General features: G+C 40.4%; 1 protein-coding gene across 3 annotated transcripts in view; it reads right to left on the reverse strand.

Annotated features, from left to right (window-relative positions):
* Positions 1-15,874, reverse strand: part of RP1 (RP1 axonemal microtubule associated) — a 149,041-nt gene that overhangs the window by 40,917 nt on the left and 92,250 nt on the right. For all 3 annotated transcript variants that reach the window (XM_086335466.1, XM_086335465.1, XM_086335467.1), the window contains exons 8-12: positions 15,063-15,141; positions 11,461-11,536; positions 10,807-10,883; positions 10,678-10,709; positions 10,385-10,514 (exon numbers count right to left, since the gene is read on the reverse strand). In XM_086335466.1, coding sequence (XP_086191592.1) covers positions 10,385-10,514; positions 10,678-10,709; positions 10,807-10,883; positions 11,461-11,536; positions 15,063-15,141 — 394 coding nt within the window. The remainder of the gene's footprint in view (positions 1-10,384; positions 10,515-10,677; positions 10,710-10,806; positions 10,884-11,460; positions 11,537-15,062; positions 15,142-15,874) is intronic.

The raw sequence follows: 15,874 nt of genomic DNA on the forward strand, positions 1-15,874 counted from the left end.
TTGAAACAAAGCTTTTCTTAAGGTCATGAATTTTTTCACCACTCTTTGTACAGCTAAACACCAACACAGAGTGCCTAGACCACAGCAGGCCCTCAAGAAACATTCTTTAGATAAGACCCCTAATTAGATCCTCCAAAATAAATACAAATGCTGCATACCACTTACATATGAAATCTAAAAACCAAAACAAACTCATAGATACTGAGAACAAATGGGTGGCTGTCGGAGGGAGGGGGTAGAGCATGGGCAAAACAGGTGAGGGAATTAAGAGGTACAAACCTCCAGTCTTATGAAATTAAGTTACAAGGATGTAATGTAAAGCATAAGGAATATGGTCAATAGTTCAGTTCAGTTCAGCTCAGTTCAATTGCTCAGTCATGTCTGACTCTTTGCGACCCCATGAATTGCAGTGCGCCAGGCCTCCCCGTCCATCACCAACTCCCAGAGTTCACTCAAACTCACATCCATCAGGTCAGTGATGCCATCCAGCCATCTCATCCTCTGTTGTCCCCTTCTCCTCCTGCCCCCAATCCCTCCCAGCATCAGAGTCTTTTCCAATGAGTCAACTCTTCGCATGAGGTGGCCAAAGTACTGGAGTTTCAGCTTTAGCATTATTCCCTCCAAAGAAATCCCAGGGCTGATATCCTTCAGAATGGACTGGTTGGATCTCCTTGCAGTCCAAGGGACTCTAAAGAGTCTTCTCCAACACCACAGTTCAAAAGCATCAATTCTTCAGCACTCAGCCTTCTTCACAGACCAACTCTCACATCCATACATGACCACTGGAAAAACCATAGCCTTGACTAGACGGACCTTTGTTGGCAAAGTAATGTCTCTGCTTTTGAATATGCTATCTAGGTTGGTCATAACTTTCCTTCCAAGGAGTAAACGTCTTTTAATTTCATGGCTGTAGTCACCATCTGTAGTGATTTTGGAGCCCAAAAAAATAAAGTCTGACACTGTTTCCATTGTTTCCCCATCTATTTCCCATAAAGTGATGGGACCAGATGACATGATCTTAGTTTTCTGAATGTTGAACTTTAAGCAAACATTTTCACTCTCCTCTTTAACTCTCATCAAGAGGCTTTTTAGTTCCTCTACACTTTCTGCCATAAGGGTGGTATCATCTGCATATCTGAGGTTATTGATATTTCTCCCGGCAATCTTTTGATTCCAGCTTGTGCCTCTTCCAGCCCAGCGTTTCTCATGATGTACTCTGCATATAAGTTAAATAAGCAGGGTGACAATATACAGCCTTGATGTACTCCTTTTCCTATTTGGAACCAGTCTGTTGTTCCATGTCCAGTTCTAACTGTTGCTTCCTGACCTCATATAGGTTTCTCAAGAAGCAGGTCAGGTGGTCTGATATTCCCATCTCTTTCAGAATTTTCCACAGTTCCTTGTGATCCACATAGTCAAAGGCTTTGGCATAGTCAATAAAGCAGAAATAGATGTTTTTCTGGAACTCTCTTGCTTTTTTGATGATCCAGCAGATGTTGGCAATTTGGTCTCTGTTTCCTCTGCCTTTTCTAAAACCAGCTCGAACATCTGGAAGTTCACAGTTCACATATTGCTGAAGCCTGGCTTGGAGAAATTTGAGTATTACTTTACTAGCATGTGAGATGAGTGCAATTGTGCAGTAGTTTGAGCATTCTTTGGCATTGCCTTTCTTTGGGATTGGAATGAAAACTGACCTTTTCCAGTGCTGTGGCCACTGCTGTTTTCCAAATTTGCTGGTATATTGAGTGCAGCACTTTCACAGCATCATCTTTCAGGATTTGAAAGAGCTCAACTGAAATTCCATCACCCCAACTAGCTTTGTTCGTAGTGATGCTTTTTAAGGCCCACTTGAAGAGATCACTAGTCTTTCCCACTCTGTTGTTTTCCTCTATTTCCTTGCACTGATCACTGAGGAAGGGTTTCTTATCTCTCCTTGCTATTCTTTGGAACTCTGCATTCAGATGCTTATATCTTTCCTTTTCTCCTTTGCTTTTCGCTTCTCTTCTCTTCACAGCTATTTGTAAGGCCTCCTCAGACAGCCATTTTGCTTTTTTGCATTTCTTTTCCATGGGGAAGGTCTTGATCCCTGTCTCTTGTACAATGTCAAGAACCTGTGTCCATAGTTCATCAGGCAGTCTGTCTATCAAATCTAGTCCCTTAAATCTATTTCTCCCTTCCACTGTATAATCATAAGGGATTTGATTTAGGTCATACCTGATGGTCTAGTGGTTTTTCCTACTTTCTTCAATTTAAGTTTGAATTTGGCAATAAGGAGAACACTGTACTAATTTTGTGTGAGGACAGATGATCACTAAACTTATAATGGTGATGATTTCATAACATTTGCAATTGTCAAATCATTCCACAGTACACTTGAAACAACAAAACACTGTATGCCAACTATACTTCCATTAAAAAATAACAAAAGCAAATGTTCAAAACTTGTTAAAAAACAAAAAAGTTAGAAATCTCATTTATAGATTTAATGAGCTCTCCACCATGAGTAAGCAGTTCATACAATGGAAATGTTATTTAGTTTTAACAAATAAATTTTTTCAAGTTACTTAACTCTTAAGTTCAACAAAGAAAAAACGTATTGAATCCAATAGATGTCAAAGAGAAACATTTTAATGTTTCTAGCATTCATTTTTAAATCCTCTTAATAGGGTTCTTAGTAAAATTAGAAATGACTTTCCTTTCATGCTAAAGGAAGTTTTTACAAATCACACATAACTAGAGGGGGAACTCTTTCCCCCATGCCAACACCCACACTCTCTCCCACTGCCACCAGAGAACAGGCAACAGCCCTTCATCTGGTGACAAAGGAAGCAGGTGCTCCAGCTCTGGCCCTTTCTACTCCCAGAGGAGCTGCGTCACAGAAGGTGCTTCCTCTCAGGTTCTCTGTCACTGATGGGCACAGCCCCCATAGGGGAGACAGTGGGTGCCCCGAATCTCACTTCCTTCTAGGAGGAGTTAGTGAGCTCTGTGAGCGCCTACATAGAGCCAGTACCCCAACTTGGTTTCATCAGTATTAAAGCTGAGGTTCGGACTTCCATTTGTCTGTGTTCTGTTTCTTATTTCTTAATTGATTTTGTACACAGGAGTGGAAGAAAATGTATTATTTATCGATGCCTTTTCAAATACCCAACTCTTAACAGACAATAAAAACATCCCATTAAAATTAATTACAGAATGAGAATGCCAATATTACCAACACTATTCACTTTCTTAAGGATGTTCTTGCCAATGGAACAGTGCTTGAAACCAAATCAATACATATAACTATTGGAAGGTAGTAGATAAATTTATCATATTTGTAAAACCTAAAAACTCTTTAATTAGAGTGGAGTAAAGTGGTATGATTCAAGATAAGTATGTATCTGGACCTGACATACCATAGGCACTTAACAAATACTGAACAAATGAAACATAAAAACTACAGATTTCTACATATTTGTATATGTTAATATGTTAGCTTTATAATGGGGAGGGGTTTATTTACAATGTTAACCACAGCCTTGGAACAACACTAACAAGATATTATAGTGCCTGTGTGAAGAGAGGAAATATATACACGGTGGAGGTTTAGTCGCTAAGTTGTGTCTGACTCTTAAGACCCCATGGACTATAGCCCGCAAGGCTCCTCTGTCCAAGGGATTTCCCAGGCAAGAATATTGGAGTGGGTAGCCATTTCCTTCTCTCGGGATACGTGTACATATATACACACACATGCACAGGAATACACACACACACACACAGTCTTAAATTAATAGAGGGAAAACTAAAGAATAAAACTGAATACTGTGAAAACCTCAATTTCTTCCAAGTTAATATTTAGATTTAGTGTAATTGTAGCAAAATTTCCCTCAGAATTTCTTGGGAATGATGAAATAATTTAAAGTCAATATGTAAAAAAAAAAAAACAAAACCATAAGCATTAACTCTCTGATCAGTGCTTTGTGCTGTAGTTTGTGTGTTGGAATCTCAAGTCCCTGTCTAACATTTCAAAGTGCTTCTCACCTCAGCTCAGGTGCAAGGCTAGAAATCCCCTGCAAAATCTGGGCCAGGCCTCCTTCTGTCTCTCTGTTTCCCTGTCTCTCCCACCTCTGTCTACGCGGTGAGGCTGGAGGTGACTTGCTGCTCACGTGAGTCTAGTGGAGTCAGTGCTGGAGGTCCCCATGGTTGGTCATGGCCCATTTCTCCAACCCATAAGCCAAGGGTCCCATGGTGACCTGTATGTCACACTGGGTTTGCATCCTTCTAATACCCTCAACTGGAGAAGGCAATGGCACCCCACTCCAGAACTCTTGCCTGGAAAATCCCATGGACAGAGGAGCCTGGTGGGCTGCAGTCCATGGGGTCTCGAAGAGTCAGACACAACTGAGTGACTTCACTTTCACTTTTCACTTTCATGCATTGGAGAAGGAAATGGCAACCCACTCCAGTGTTCTTGCCTGGAAAATCCCAGAGACAGGGGAGCCTGGTGGGCTTCCATCTATGGGGTCGCACAGAGTCGGACACAACTGAAGTGACTTAGCAGCAGCAGCAACACCCTCAACCACCTCCTGGAGCTGGGGAGCCCTAGCAAGACAAGGCCCTCTTGCACTGGATGCTGTTAGGGGGGCTGGATGGCACCTGCTCACATGTTCTATCTGTGCTTGTTCTAAACTTGCCAGAAACCCAGGAGTCCAGGCCTCACATTCAACAGACCTGAGAGGCCCACGTCAACCTCTGACCACCTCTACCCTGCTGTGCCCTCCTAGATTCTCTCCCGATGATCTAAGGTCCACTCTCCTCTTGCCTTCCAAATCACAGCTGGTCTCAAAGAAGACACCAGTGAAACCCACGGGCACACAGTCCCTGAGCAGCAGTGACGTCAGCTGGTCAGACTTTCATAAACTCAGTCAGGAAAGACACAGCATGCCTTCTAGAGTAACAGTTTATTAGACCTGGCACAGGAGGCATCAGGAGCTGCAGATTCCTACAGATCCCCATCCTGTGATTCCCCTGGGATTAATGCAGAGCAGGACCAGGTGAATGGGGCATGGAGGGACTCTGGTTACAGCTGAGGACCCTGAGCTTTAGAAATACCCAGCCTTATTCAGTTCAGTTCAGTCACTCAGGCATGTCTGACTCTTTGCTACCCCATGGACCATAGCATGCCAGGCTTCCCTGTACATCACCAACTCCCAGAGCCTGCTCAAGCTCATGTCCATCAAGCTGGCGATGCCATCCAACCATCCCATCCTCTGTCATCCCCTTCTCTTCCTGCCTTCAATCTTTCCCAGCATCAGGGTCTTTTCAAATGAGTCAGTTTTTCGATCAGGTGGCCAAAGTATGGGAGTTTCAGCTTCAGCATCAGTCCTTCCAATGAATATTCAGGACTGATTTCCTATGGGATGGACTGGTTTGATCTCCTTGCTGTCCAAGGAACTCTCAAGAGTCTTCTCCAACACCACAGTTCAAAAGCATCAATTCTTCTTCACCATTCAGCCTTCTTTATAGTCCAACTCTCACATCCATACAAGACTACTGGAAAAACCATAGCTTTAACTAGATGGACATTTGTTGGCAAAATGATGTCTCTGCAATGCTATCTAGGTTTCTCATAGCCTTTCTTCCAAGCCTTTTAATTTCATGGCTGCAGTCACCATCTGCAGTGATTTGGGAGCCCAAGAAAATAAAGTCTGTAACTGTTTCCACTGTTTCCCCATCTATTCGCCATTAAGTGATGGGACTTGATGCCATGATCTTCGTTTTTTGAATGCTGAGTTTTAAGCCAGCTTTTTCACTCTCCTCTTTAACTTTCATCAAGAGGTTCTTTAGTTCCCCTTCACTTTCTACCATAAGGGTGGTGTCCTCTGCATATCTGAGGTTATTGATATTTCTCCCTGCAGTCTTGATTCCAGCTTGTGCTTCATCCATCCCAGCATTTCACATGATGTATTCTGCATATAAGTTAAACAAGCAGCAGGATGACAATATACAGCCTTGATGTGTTCCTTTCCCAGTTTGGAGCCAGTCTGTTGGTCCATGTCCGTTTTGAACTGTTGCTTCTTGACCTGCATACAGATTTCTCAGGAGGCAGGTAAGGTCGTCAGTTCAGTTCAGTTCAGTTACTCAGTCGTGTCCGACTCTTTGCGACTCCATGGACTGTAGCACACCAGGCTCCCCTATCCATCACCAACTCCTGGAGCTTGCTCAAACTCACTTCCATCAAGTCTGTGATGCCATCCAACCATCTCATCCTCTTTCATCTCCTCTTCCTCCTGCCTTAAATCTTTCCCAGCATCAGGGTCTTTTCTAGTGATGAGTCAGTTCTTCGAATCAGGTGGCCAAAGTTTTGGAGCTTCAGCTTCAGCATCAGTCCTTTCAATGAATATTCAGGACGGATTTCCTTTAGGATGGACTGGTTTGATCTCCTTGCTGTCCAAGGGACTCTCAAGAGTCTTCTGCAACACCACAGTTCAAAAGCATCAATTCTTTGTCGCTCAGCTTTCTTTGGAGAAGGCAATGGCAACCCACTCCAGTACTCTTGCCTGGAAAATCCCATGGATGGAGGAGCCTGGTGGGCTGCAGTCCATGGGGTCTCGAAGAGTCAGACATGACTGAGCAACTTCACTTTCACTTTTCACTTTCACGCACTGGAGAAGGAAATGGCAACCCACTCCAGTGTTCTTCCCTGGAGAATCCCAGGGACAGAGGAGCCTGGTAGGCTGCTGTCTATGGGGTTGCACAGAGTCAGACACGACTGAAGCAACTTAGCAGCAGCAGCAGCTTTCTTTATGGTGGTTTGGTATTCCCATCTCTTTAAGAATTTTTCACAGTTTGTTGTGATCCACACAGTCAAAGGCTTTAGCGTCAATAAAGCAGAAGCAGATGCTTTTCTGGAACTCTCTTGCTTTTTCTATGATCCAGTGGATGTTGGCAATTTGATCTCAGGTTCCTCTGCCTTTTCTACATCCAGTTTGAACAACTGAACATTCTCGGTTCACGTACTGTTGAAGCCTCGCTTAGAGAATTTTGAGCAATCTCATTATGGAGGAAGAAATGGCAACCCATCCCATTATTCTTTCCTGAGAAAATCCACAGACAGAGGAGCCTGGTGGGCTACAGTCCATGAGGTCACACAGAGTCAGACTTGGCTACTAAGTACCTACTTAGCAACAGCAGGTACAACTATTCACATAGGTCCATAGAGACACTGCAGAGAACAATAAAGACACATTAGAAACTTCCAGTGTGGTAATACATTGTATATTTAAAATTACATGCTTAAAATAAATAAATTTAAAAATAAATAAATAAAATTACATGCTTAATCCTTTTAGGAATATCAGTTGAATGAGTATGAATTTAGGTTATGTTTTTTTCCTTGAAAAATACACCTATATAATGAGAGAACTATGTGAGTCTGTATTTTATGGTAAATCTTTTGAAATTTCAGGGGATGGGAAGTTCATGAACTGGCCCTGATATAAGGTAGCCATCAGTGGTTTAGAACTAAACATTTATTTGTATTGTCATCCGGGCCTTCCTTTCAGCTCTGAGATCCCACACTAGCGACAGGAAGACATGTTTTTGATGGTCATTGTCAGAGCAGGCATAGTATTATTTTTTTTAATTCTTAAGAGCTTATGATCATAAAAATGAAGCCCCCCTGTGGTATTTCAATGATCTTCTCATGCTGTGTATCTCCTCTTCAGTCTAGTGTTGCCAAGAAATGGTTCAGCAGCTCTCAGAGAAATGAGCACTCTAACTCTGGGCATGGAAATAGCTAAATTCACAACCAGCTTGATAACTAAATAGAAGGCCTGGCGCATGATAATACATTTTGTGTGTGTGGAGTGAACATCAAAGCCAACATATCTGAGACATATTCTTAAAATATTTTCTTGAAAAGATGTTCATGGGTCAGCATTGTTCATCACAACCATTTCCAGGCAAGCGAAAACTGATTCATGAATGTGAATTTACAGGACAAGGCATATAACATCAGGAAATAATGCTGCAGTAATTATCATACATAAAACACCTCCTGTTGCAAAAATGTCAGTTACGCCAAGGAAAATGACTCATACCATCCTGCACCTGCCTTTCTTAGGACTGCTCATTCTACTCTATTTATTGCAGGACTAGAGTATTTAGATGCTGGGAACATTTAAGGGTAAAATTTCTCTGTTTTCATCATCTACCGGTTAGTTAGTTCTACACACACATTCACATGCCTGCCGTCTGTGCAGCTGCAGGACACCAGTTCTTTACTGGGGATCCTCTCTGCACAACTCTCTGGGTTCATCCATATCATGAGGCCTGGCTTCCAAGACAGATTAATCCAAGAAGTGGAGGCAGAAGACGAGGACTTTAGGAGTTACTGTGTGCTCGCTCTAGTCAAAATACGGAGACAGGGCTGACCCAGAGAGGGATGAGGCAGACGCTCCACTTCTTGATGTGGGAGTGTTGTGTTCCCTCTATAAACCAGCTTGTGGGGGTTGGGTGTTAGAAGACAAGTATCCCTACATGTGTCATTTTCCTGCATGGACCAGTCCCTCTGAATAAAGGGATTTACAAATGTATGTGTGAGTGTGTGCTCAGTCGTGTCTGTTTCTGTGATTCAGGACTGTAGCCTGCCAGTCTCCCTCTGCCCATGGGATTCTGCAAGCAAGAACACTGGAGTGGATTGCCATTTCCTTTTACAAAGCATACAGGGAAATGTTCCAGCATAGTAACACTTTGATATCACTATTTCTCTCCCTCTCTTTCAGCATCCCAGGGGAGTAAAGAAAAAAACTTTCCTCCCCTTCCCTGGAGAATATTTGCTTACATTCTCGTCTTTTCTTTTTCTGTCTCTGTCTCTCACACTGTTTCTCCTTCTCTGGAAGGAAAACTGGGCAACCCTGAAAAAGATCGGAATTTCTTACCTTGGGTATTTCTCTGCTTTAACGTACCCACCCGTGTATGTAAGTAACATCAGACCTTCACTTGATGATACTGAGGGGTGGGGACTTGAGGACCCAATGTAAGATGCTGCTCTACCTGCTGCATTTGTTCCGAGAAATAATGGTCTTGGTTTTTGACTCAGTGCTCTTGTGTTTTTTGCAAGTAAAGTTAAACTTAGATCCTTTACGGTTTCTGATTTCAAAGTGGGAGACATTTTTACATTTGGAAATACAAGCCACTCTCTTCAGTAAGGGAAAAGAGTGTCAGCACTGGCAGCAGGGTCCTTGGGGAGCATGACATGAAGGACTGTTCTGAGGGATCTAAGTAGATAAGTGATCCCAAATGGGAACCAACAGGCAAGAAAAATATCTGAGAAATAGACTAGTTTTGAAAAGAGAGGCTACTAAGATGCATTCTCAGATTCTCACACATTTTCATAGAAGGGGAAGTTGGATTATTCCCTGGGGTCTCTAATAGGAGGTGGAAGTTACCTTCTTAGGAGATGCTGGAGGTTAATATCTCCTGAGCATCCTCAAGGTTATTTGAAGGCACAGTTTCTAACAAGGTTCAGCAAAGTTACATCCACAGATGAAGAAGGTGGATTTTGCTTAAATAGCGATGGTCTAAATTTCAAGGCGACAGAGGATGAGATGGCTGGATCGCATCACTGCCTCAATGAACATAAGCAAACTCCAGGAGATAGTGAAGGACAGGAAAACTTGGTCTGCTGCAGACCATGGAGTCACAAATAGTCAGACATGACTTCCTGACTCAACAACAACAAAATTTCAAGAGGAGCTGGAGGTTTGGGTTCATGGTCCAGTCTACCATTATTGGATTACTCCTTCTTCATGAATGTTTGTGGCTGTGGCTTCGTGATGTGCTGACATTAAACAACCAATCCAATTTCCCTTTGCTTAGTTCTTCCTCTGTACTATCATTCTGACACGACAAACAAGCATTATTAGAATTGTTGTGTGTGTTTGTCTTCTGTATCAGATGATGAAACTCTGAAGTTCAGGAAAATGTCTCGGTTACTTTTGTGGCCCTCACATTATTTAACATAGTGCTCTGAAGTAACAGGCTCTCAGTGTTTAGCAGAACTTACTTAACTGCTTAAATGGCCGTACCGTTTCAAGAACTACAAATGCTACTTTTTATAAACACTTTATGTTAATTGCCTACGTATTATTCTTCAAGTAAGAATTACCAAATATGTGTTTTCATGGTGTACTGTCTGCATAATTGCATCGTCTGCCAAGATTTAGAGCCTCTCGTCTATTGACCATTTGTGTTAATGTAGGTAGTAAATTATTTAAATGGTTTAATACTGGTAAAAAATCATCTGAAAAGTAAGAAGCACAACTTAAACTGGGTCTAGAAACTTGCTTTCCTCCAGCTCCCAAAACTGCCATGGCATCACACATTAGGCCCATGACTTTACCGTATTTGTCTGTCTTCTCTCCAACCGCGTCCACTGTGCTGTCTGGATGCAGACGGACAAACCCTCCAGTAAGCCTGTTGTAGAACTGAAGAGTATTTCCTTTCCTAAATTTCCAGCTTTCTGCAGCCCACTAAGTAGAAAAATGAAACAAACAACACCAATATGAGAAGACAGACAGAAGAAGTTACTAGGAAACACCGCTTACTAAACATTATATACTGACTTAACACATCAAATAGCTATTTGAACACTGTTTTGTACCAAGTAATTTAGGGCCAAAAGTAAAATCTTACTGTTTCTTTTCTAATAACTTCCAGCTTTTGCCCTGAGGATGTAAAGGAGGGAAAGGACCATTAATTTCAGCAGAGTCAAGCTTTCTTTCCTCAATCATTATAAAACAGAGCTTTCCGAGAAACACTCACTTGCAGAGAGGATACTGTTATTCCTGGCATACAGTTCTCTGACGATTTTACCATCATCTTCACCTTGATCCAGCCATCTATACAAAGAAAAGTGAATCAAGTATATCCTGAATTTATATTTACACTAACCACTAGTAATTATCTAGCCAGGTCAGAAATAACAGCTAGTGGGCATGCTAAGTTGCTTCAGTCATATCCAACTCTTTGCAACCCCGTGGACTGTAGCCCACCAGGTTCCTCTGTCCATAGGATTTCCCAAGCAAGAATATTAGAGTGAGTTGCCATTTCCTTCTCCAGGGGATCTTCCCTACCAGGAATTGAACTCGGGTATCTTACATCTCCTGCACTGGTAAGCAGATTTTTTACCACTGTGTCATCTGGGAAGCCCTCATTCTCCTTATTGATGTATAAAGAGAAATCATATTTTTAAATCTGAACAAAGACCTAAATCTGTATCATCAGGAATGATGATAAACACAATGGATATCTTTGCAAGTAGAAGAAACAGCCCCTAAAATTAATGTTCAAAAATGTTACCCAACAAAGCTTCAGTGACCAGGAGTGATTGAATAAACTCTCCATTTGCCCAAAATATATGAGCCTGGCATGACTAATATGAAATCAGTTTGTTCAAGGTAAAGCATGCCTACCAACCTGTGGCAGAAAAAGGTGTATTCACGGTTCGTTGTGGGATCCTTGATCACAACATCATCAAGAAACCAACCATTTCCTAAACACAAATTAAAGAAAGAAAACTGTGGTGTGTATAGGTTACAGACTGGCTATTACTTGAGGTTTTGAGAAAGAAGCTCTAGCTTTTGAGAAGTAAAGCCCTCGTGCACCTATAAGGTTTAATACTTCAGATAACACAACATACTTGGGACATGGACTCTGAGACATTTAAAAATATTTATTCTACCTGCATAGCCTACTTCAAGGCTCACCAGGCTCCTCTGTCCATGGAATTCTCCAGGCAAGAAAGAATACTGGAGTGGGTTTTCATTCCCTTCTCCAGGGAATATTCCCAACCCAGGGATCAAACCTGCATCTCCTGCACTCACAGGCAGATTCTTAACCACCTGAGCCACCAGGGAAGCTCTTTTGTTTTCATGTTTATTTATTTAATTACAGCATGTGGGATCTAGCTCCCTGACCAGGGATCAAACCTGGGCCCCTTGCATTGGGAGCACAGAGTCGTAGCCACTGGACCGCCAGGGAAGTCACAAAGATTTGTATGTTATGACATCTACTTCAGTGTGACTTTCCAAATGGTTGAAAACAGAACAACTCTGCAATTGCTCTTGATTTCATAAACTGCATTTATAACCCTGAACCTAACATCTTTCAAAGAATATATATCTGATGAGTTAGCAATACTGTCAATTTCTAAAATGCATACACATTAAAAGCTACTAAAGTCCAAATTTAAACTTTAATGTATATATTAAATACATATTCATTCAGAAAGTCTGTCCAAGCACACCGCATGAACTAGTTTAATGAAGATAACGGCCTCTTCTTAAATGTGTAGTTTTATACTAACTTGCAAACTCAAGTTGGTTAAAATACAATTTAATTTTATTTATAGATAAAATGGACTATTTTAACTAGCCATCATGGTTTTATTTATACAAAGGGCCAGCTCAACATGTATCCTCCTTTAATTAAAACTGCTTGACTTACCGAGGTAATACTCATCAGCTGTAGACTCTAACACAGCACATGGTCACAGACTGGTCTTTGTTTAGTCTCGGACTTTGTCCCTCACCACGTTCCCATCCCTGAGCCGAGCCACACTGCTCATCGTTCCCTGTACGACCCTGTCTTTAGTGTTTTCTCTCCTGAGCTGATCTTGATCAACACCAGTAGATATGTCCAGGCACTGCACCCCCACCTCTTTCCAGTTCTCCACCGTTTTCTCACTTATGATGCTCCACTGGGTTGTGGAGTAACCAACAGTCTTTCTGTAAAGAAACCACTGCAGCAGTTTTTCTCCATCATAGTCTGAGATCTTATCTTATATAAAAATAAATCTTGCCACAGATTGTTTTTGCCCAAAAAAATGGACAGACCTGGGCGCAATTTGGTTAAACAAAATTCTTAACACGTATTAACAGCCAAGGCACCACAAACACAGGCAGCTGGGGCCTAAAGGAAATATGTAAATGCATGCACACACAGCCTTCACCTCTCTCACCAAAACACAGAACAAATCAAAACAAGAACACAGTGCCAGCTGAGATCGTTGGTAAATAAATCGTTAAGGAACAAATAGGTTCACTTAATCCTCAGGACAGATAGAACCTGTAAATCAAACTGTCCTGGCTAGAGTTTCCTATTACTTCTCAATACGGCTTTCAGACCAGGCCAGTTTAATAATTCAGAGGGACATGTATTTCTCATTGTTGATGTTAATTATTATATATTTTATATATTTTTGCTGCTACTCTGAAGAGCTTTTATATCTCATATTTTCAATAGAAAAAAACAGCCTCAGGTTATTGTATATTGATTTAAATTCTAATCACTTTATATATTCTCTTCTTTCATCCATTTTTCAGTTGATCCTCCTTGCATTTTAATAGACATTTAAATCACCTGTAGACAATAAATTTACCTTCTACTTTCCAAAGAATGACTATTCTCATAAGAAGAAAAATCCTTATCATATTCCTAACTTTCATGGATTTCATTGTTTATTAAGCGGTCATCTTGAGTTAAATAATTTTAAAATATTTTTTCTGTTCCAAATTTTGAAAGAATTTTTAATAATAATATTAGTTAACTGCTGAAAGATAATTTTTTTGCTTCAACTTTCTGAGGTGATGTATTTTATTAATAGATTTCCTATTACTGAACGATCCTTCAGTTTCCCAGCATGAGCCGTACTTAGTTGTCATAAATTATCCCTTATTGTATTTCTCGATTCTTTTTGTACACATTTACCTTCAAATAATTGCACACACATGCATCTGTGTTGCTGACCTACAAAAGTTCTTCTGGAGAATGCAGGCTCCATGGGATACTCACATTGTGCCAGCAACCATGAAAATCCTCAGAAGTAATACAAATCCCATTTTATTTGGGTATTTGGAGTAGGACAAAATGGGAAATTTAACTGTCAAATTAAAATATTGTCTTTTTCTGCTTGGGCTGCTGTAAGGAAATACCACAGTTGGGGAAGCTTTTAAACAACAGAAGAATATTTTCATATTTACCATAGAAAATACTCAGCACAGCACTTTGTATATAGCAGGTCTACCACATATATTTCCCGAATTGAATTTGCTGTGTATGTTACTTGGACATATTAACATGTCCTTTCAGAGTCCTACAGAGCATTCACCATCTGACAAGCCTGCTGAGTAGTCATCTGACTCCCTGCAGAAATGGAATATTACCTGACTTAGTACTGACCATAGATCAGAGCCCAGACTCTGTAAAATCAGTTGTCAACTGGCAGAAAAACAAGATGCAATAGCCTTGGATCTGATAAAAATATAAGTGAATTTTGTCCAAGAGGGAAGATAATCTCAAAGGTATGTTTTTATTATCTTAGGACATTAGCCATACTTTTAATTTGTTAGTCAAATCTATCATTCTTTCTGTTTTTACTGATCACAAATGTATATTTTTTTATTTTTGTGTAACTTCTTTTGAACTAGCTTTGTCACTTGGCTGGGTCCCTCATTAATTATTTAAACACATATCCACTACATATTGATATGAGAACTCTGTTCTTAACGTTTTGAAAGTTGACATTTTTACGTAAAAGAGTTTATCATCTTCTTTGATGCTTTGGGATTTTTTTATCCTTTTTGTGGTATGTGCACTTTACTCGTGTCTTTTGTTAAAGGATTTTATCTTATGGACACCTTATGCAGTAGCAGAAAATGAAGATGTGGGTCAAGTCACAAAAGTGATGGGAAACCTGGGGAAGAAGTGAGAACAAAAATGGCAGCAGAGAACACAGCTGAGACAGGACACAACAGGAAACACAGCAAGGCTGCCAGGACAGCTTCCTTAAGGTACTGCTGTTGGCATGATCGTTAGCACTTCATAGACAGTCCCTGTCACTGGACGCAGACATGGTATCCAACAGGAGCATGCCTGGAACACTGCCACTCGCCTCAGAGAATCAATACTTAGAAACCACGTCATTATGAGTTTTCCACAGTTTTTTCTAGATTTGTATGAGGCGTCACAAGAACAGAGCAGAACTGCGCTTTGAATATCTACCTGTGGAAGACTCTTACCTGGTCCAAGCCCATCGTGGGCTATGACAATCTTGTACAAATTCCCCAGGTGCACAGCTTCCAGGAGGAAGCTGTCAACCTGTAACAAACCAAAAAAGTACAGTTAGATCTAGACCATAAGCTGATTTCTAATAAGAGTACAAATTAAGATGCAGCAAAAATTCACTGTGAAAGAATTAGGTTCATTCAATAAATACACACCTCTACATTAAGAAAGTAAAGGTATGCACACATTACTATTAATATATTTAAAATATATAACCAATGAGGAGCTACTATTTTAAAAAGTGATGCTGTATTTTACCACTGTCTTACTATTTAGAGATAAACATTTAGTTGTTTTCCTAAGAAAGATAAGCATTGAATACATTATTTTCAGCCTTCATTGATTATTAAAAAGTGTTTATTCCTACAAAAAAAAAGTAAAGATAAAACAGAAATATTAATTTATAGGACATAATAACAAGTTCTCTAATTTTTCCTTCTTGCCAATTTCATTACAAAGGCATAAATTTGTGGGCTCTCTACAATGTTTTCAAATAATAATAATATAAATGTAATAGTTATAAAATACACTGTAAGTCTCCATTTATTTGACTATAACAAACTCCCATCTGTCCTGAATGAAATGTTTTAGCAATGATTAGGGACCATTCACAAAAATGTTTCTAAAGTAATTTTAGAATATTGATGCAAAAATTATTGAACATTTAAAACATTTTGCCTGAAGTCTCAGTGCACTGCTACCATCAAAACTATGCACGTTTGTGCTCCAGTGGTTTGTGTATTCAGAATACAGGTAAAAGTGAGGA

This window comes from Bos grunniens, chromosome 14 (assembly GCF_055505025.1).
Source record: "Bos grunniens cultivar Pamir isolate PY7600 chromosome 14, Bosgru_T2T1.0, whole genome shotgun sequence".
Taxonomy (NCBI): domain Eukaryota; kingdom Metazoa; phylum Chordata; class Mammalia; order Artiodactyla; family Bovidae; genus Bos; species Bos grunniens.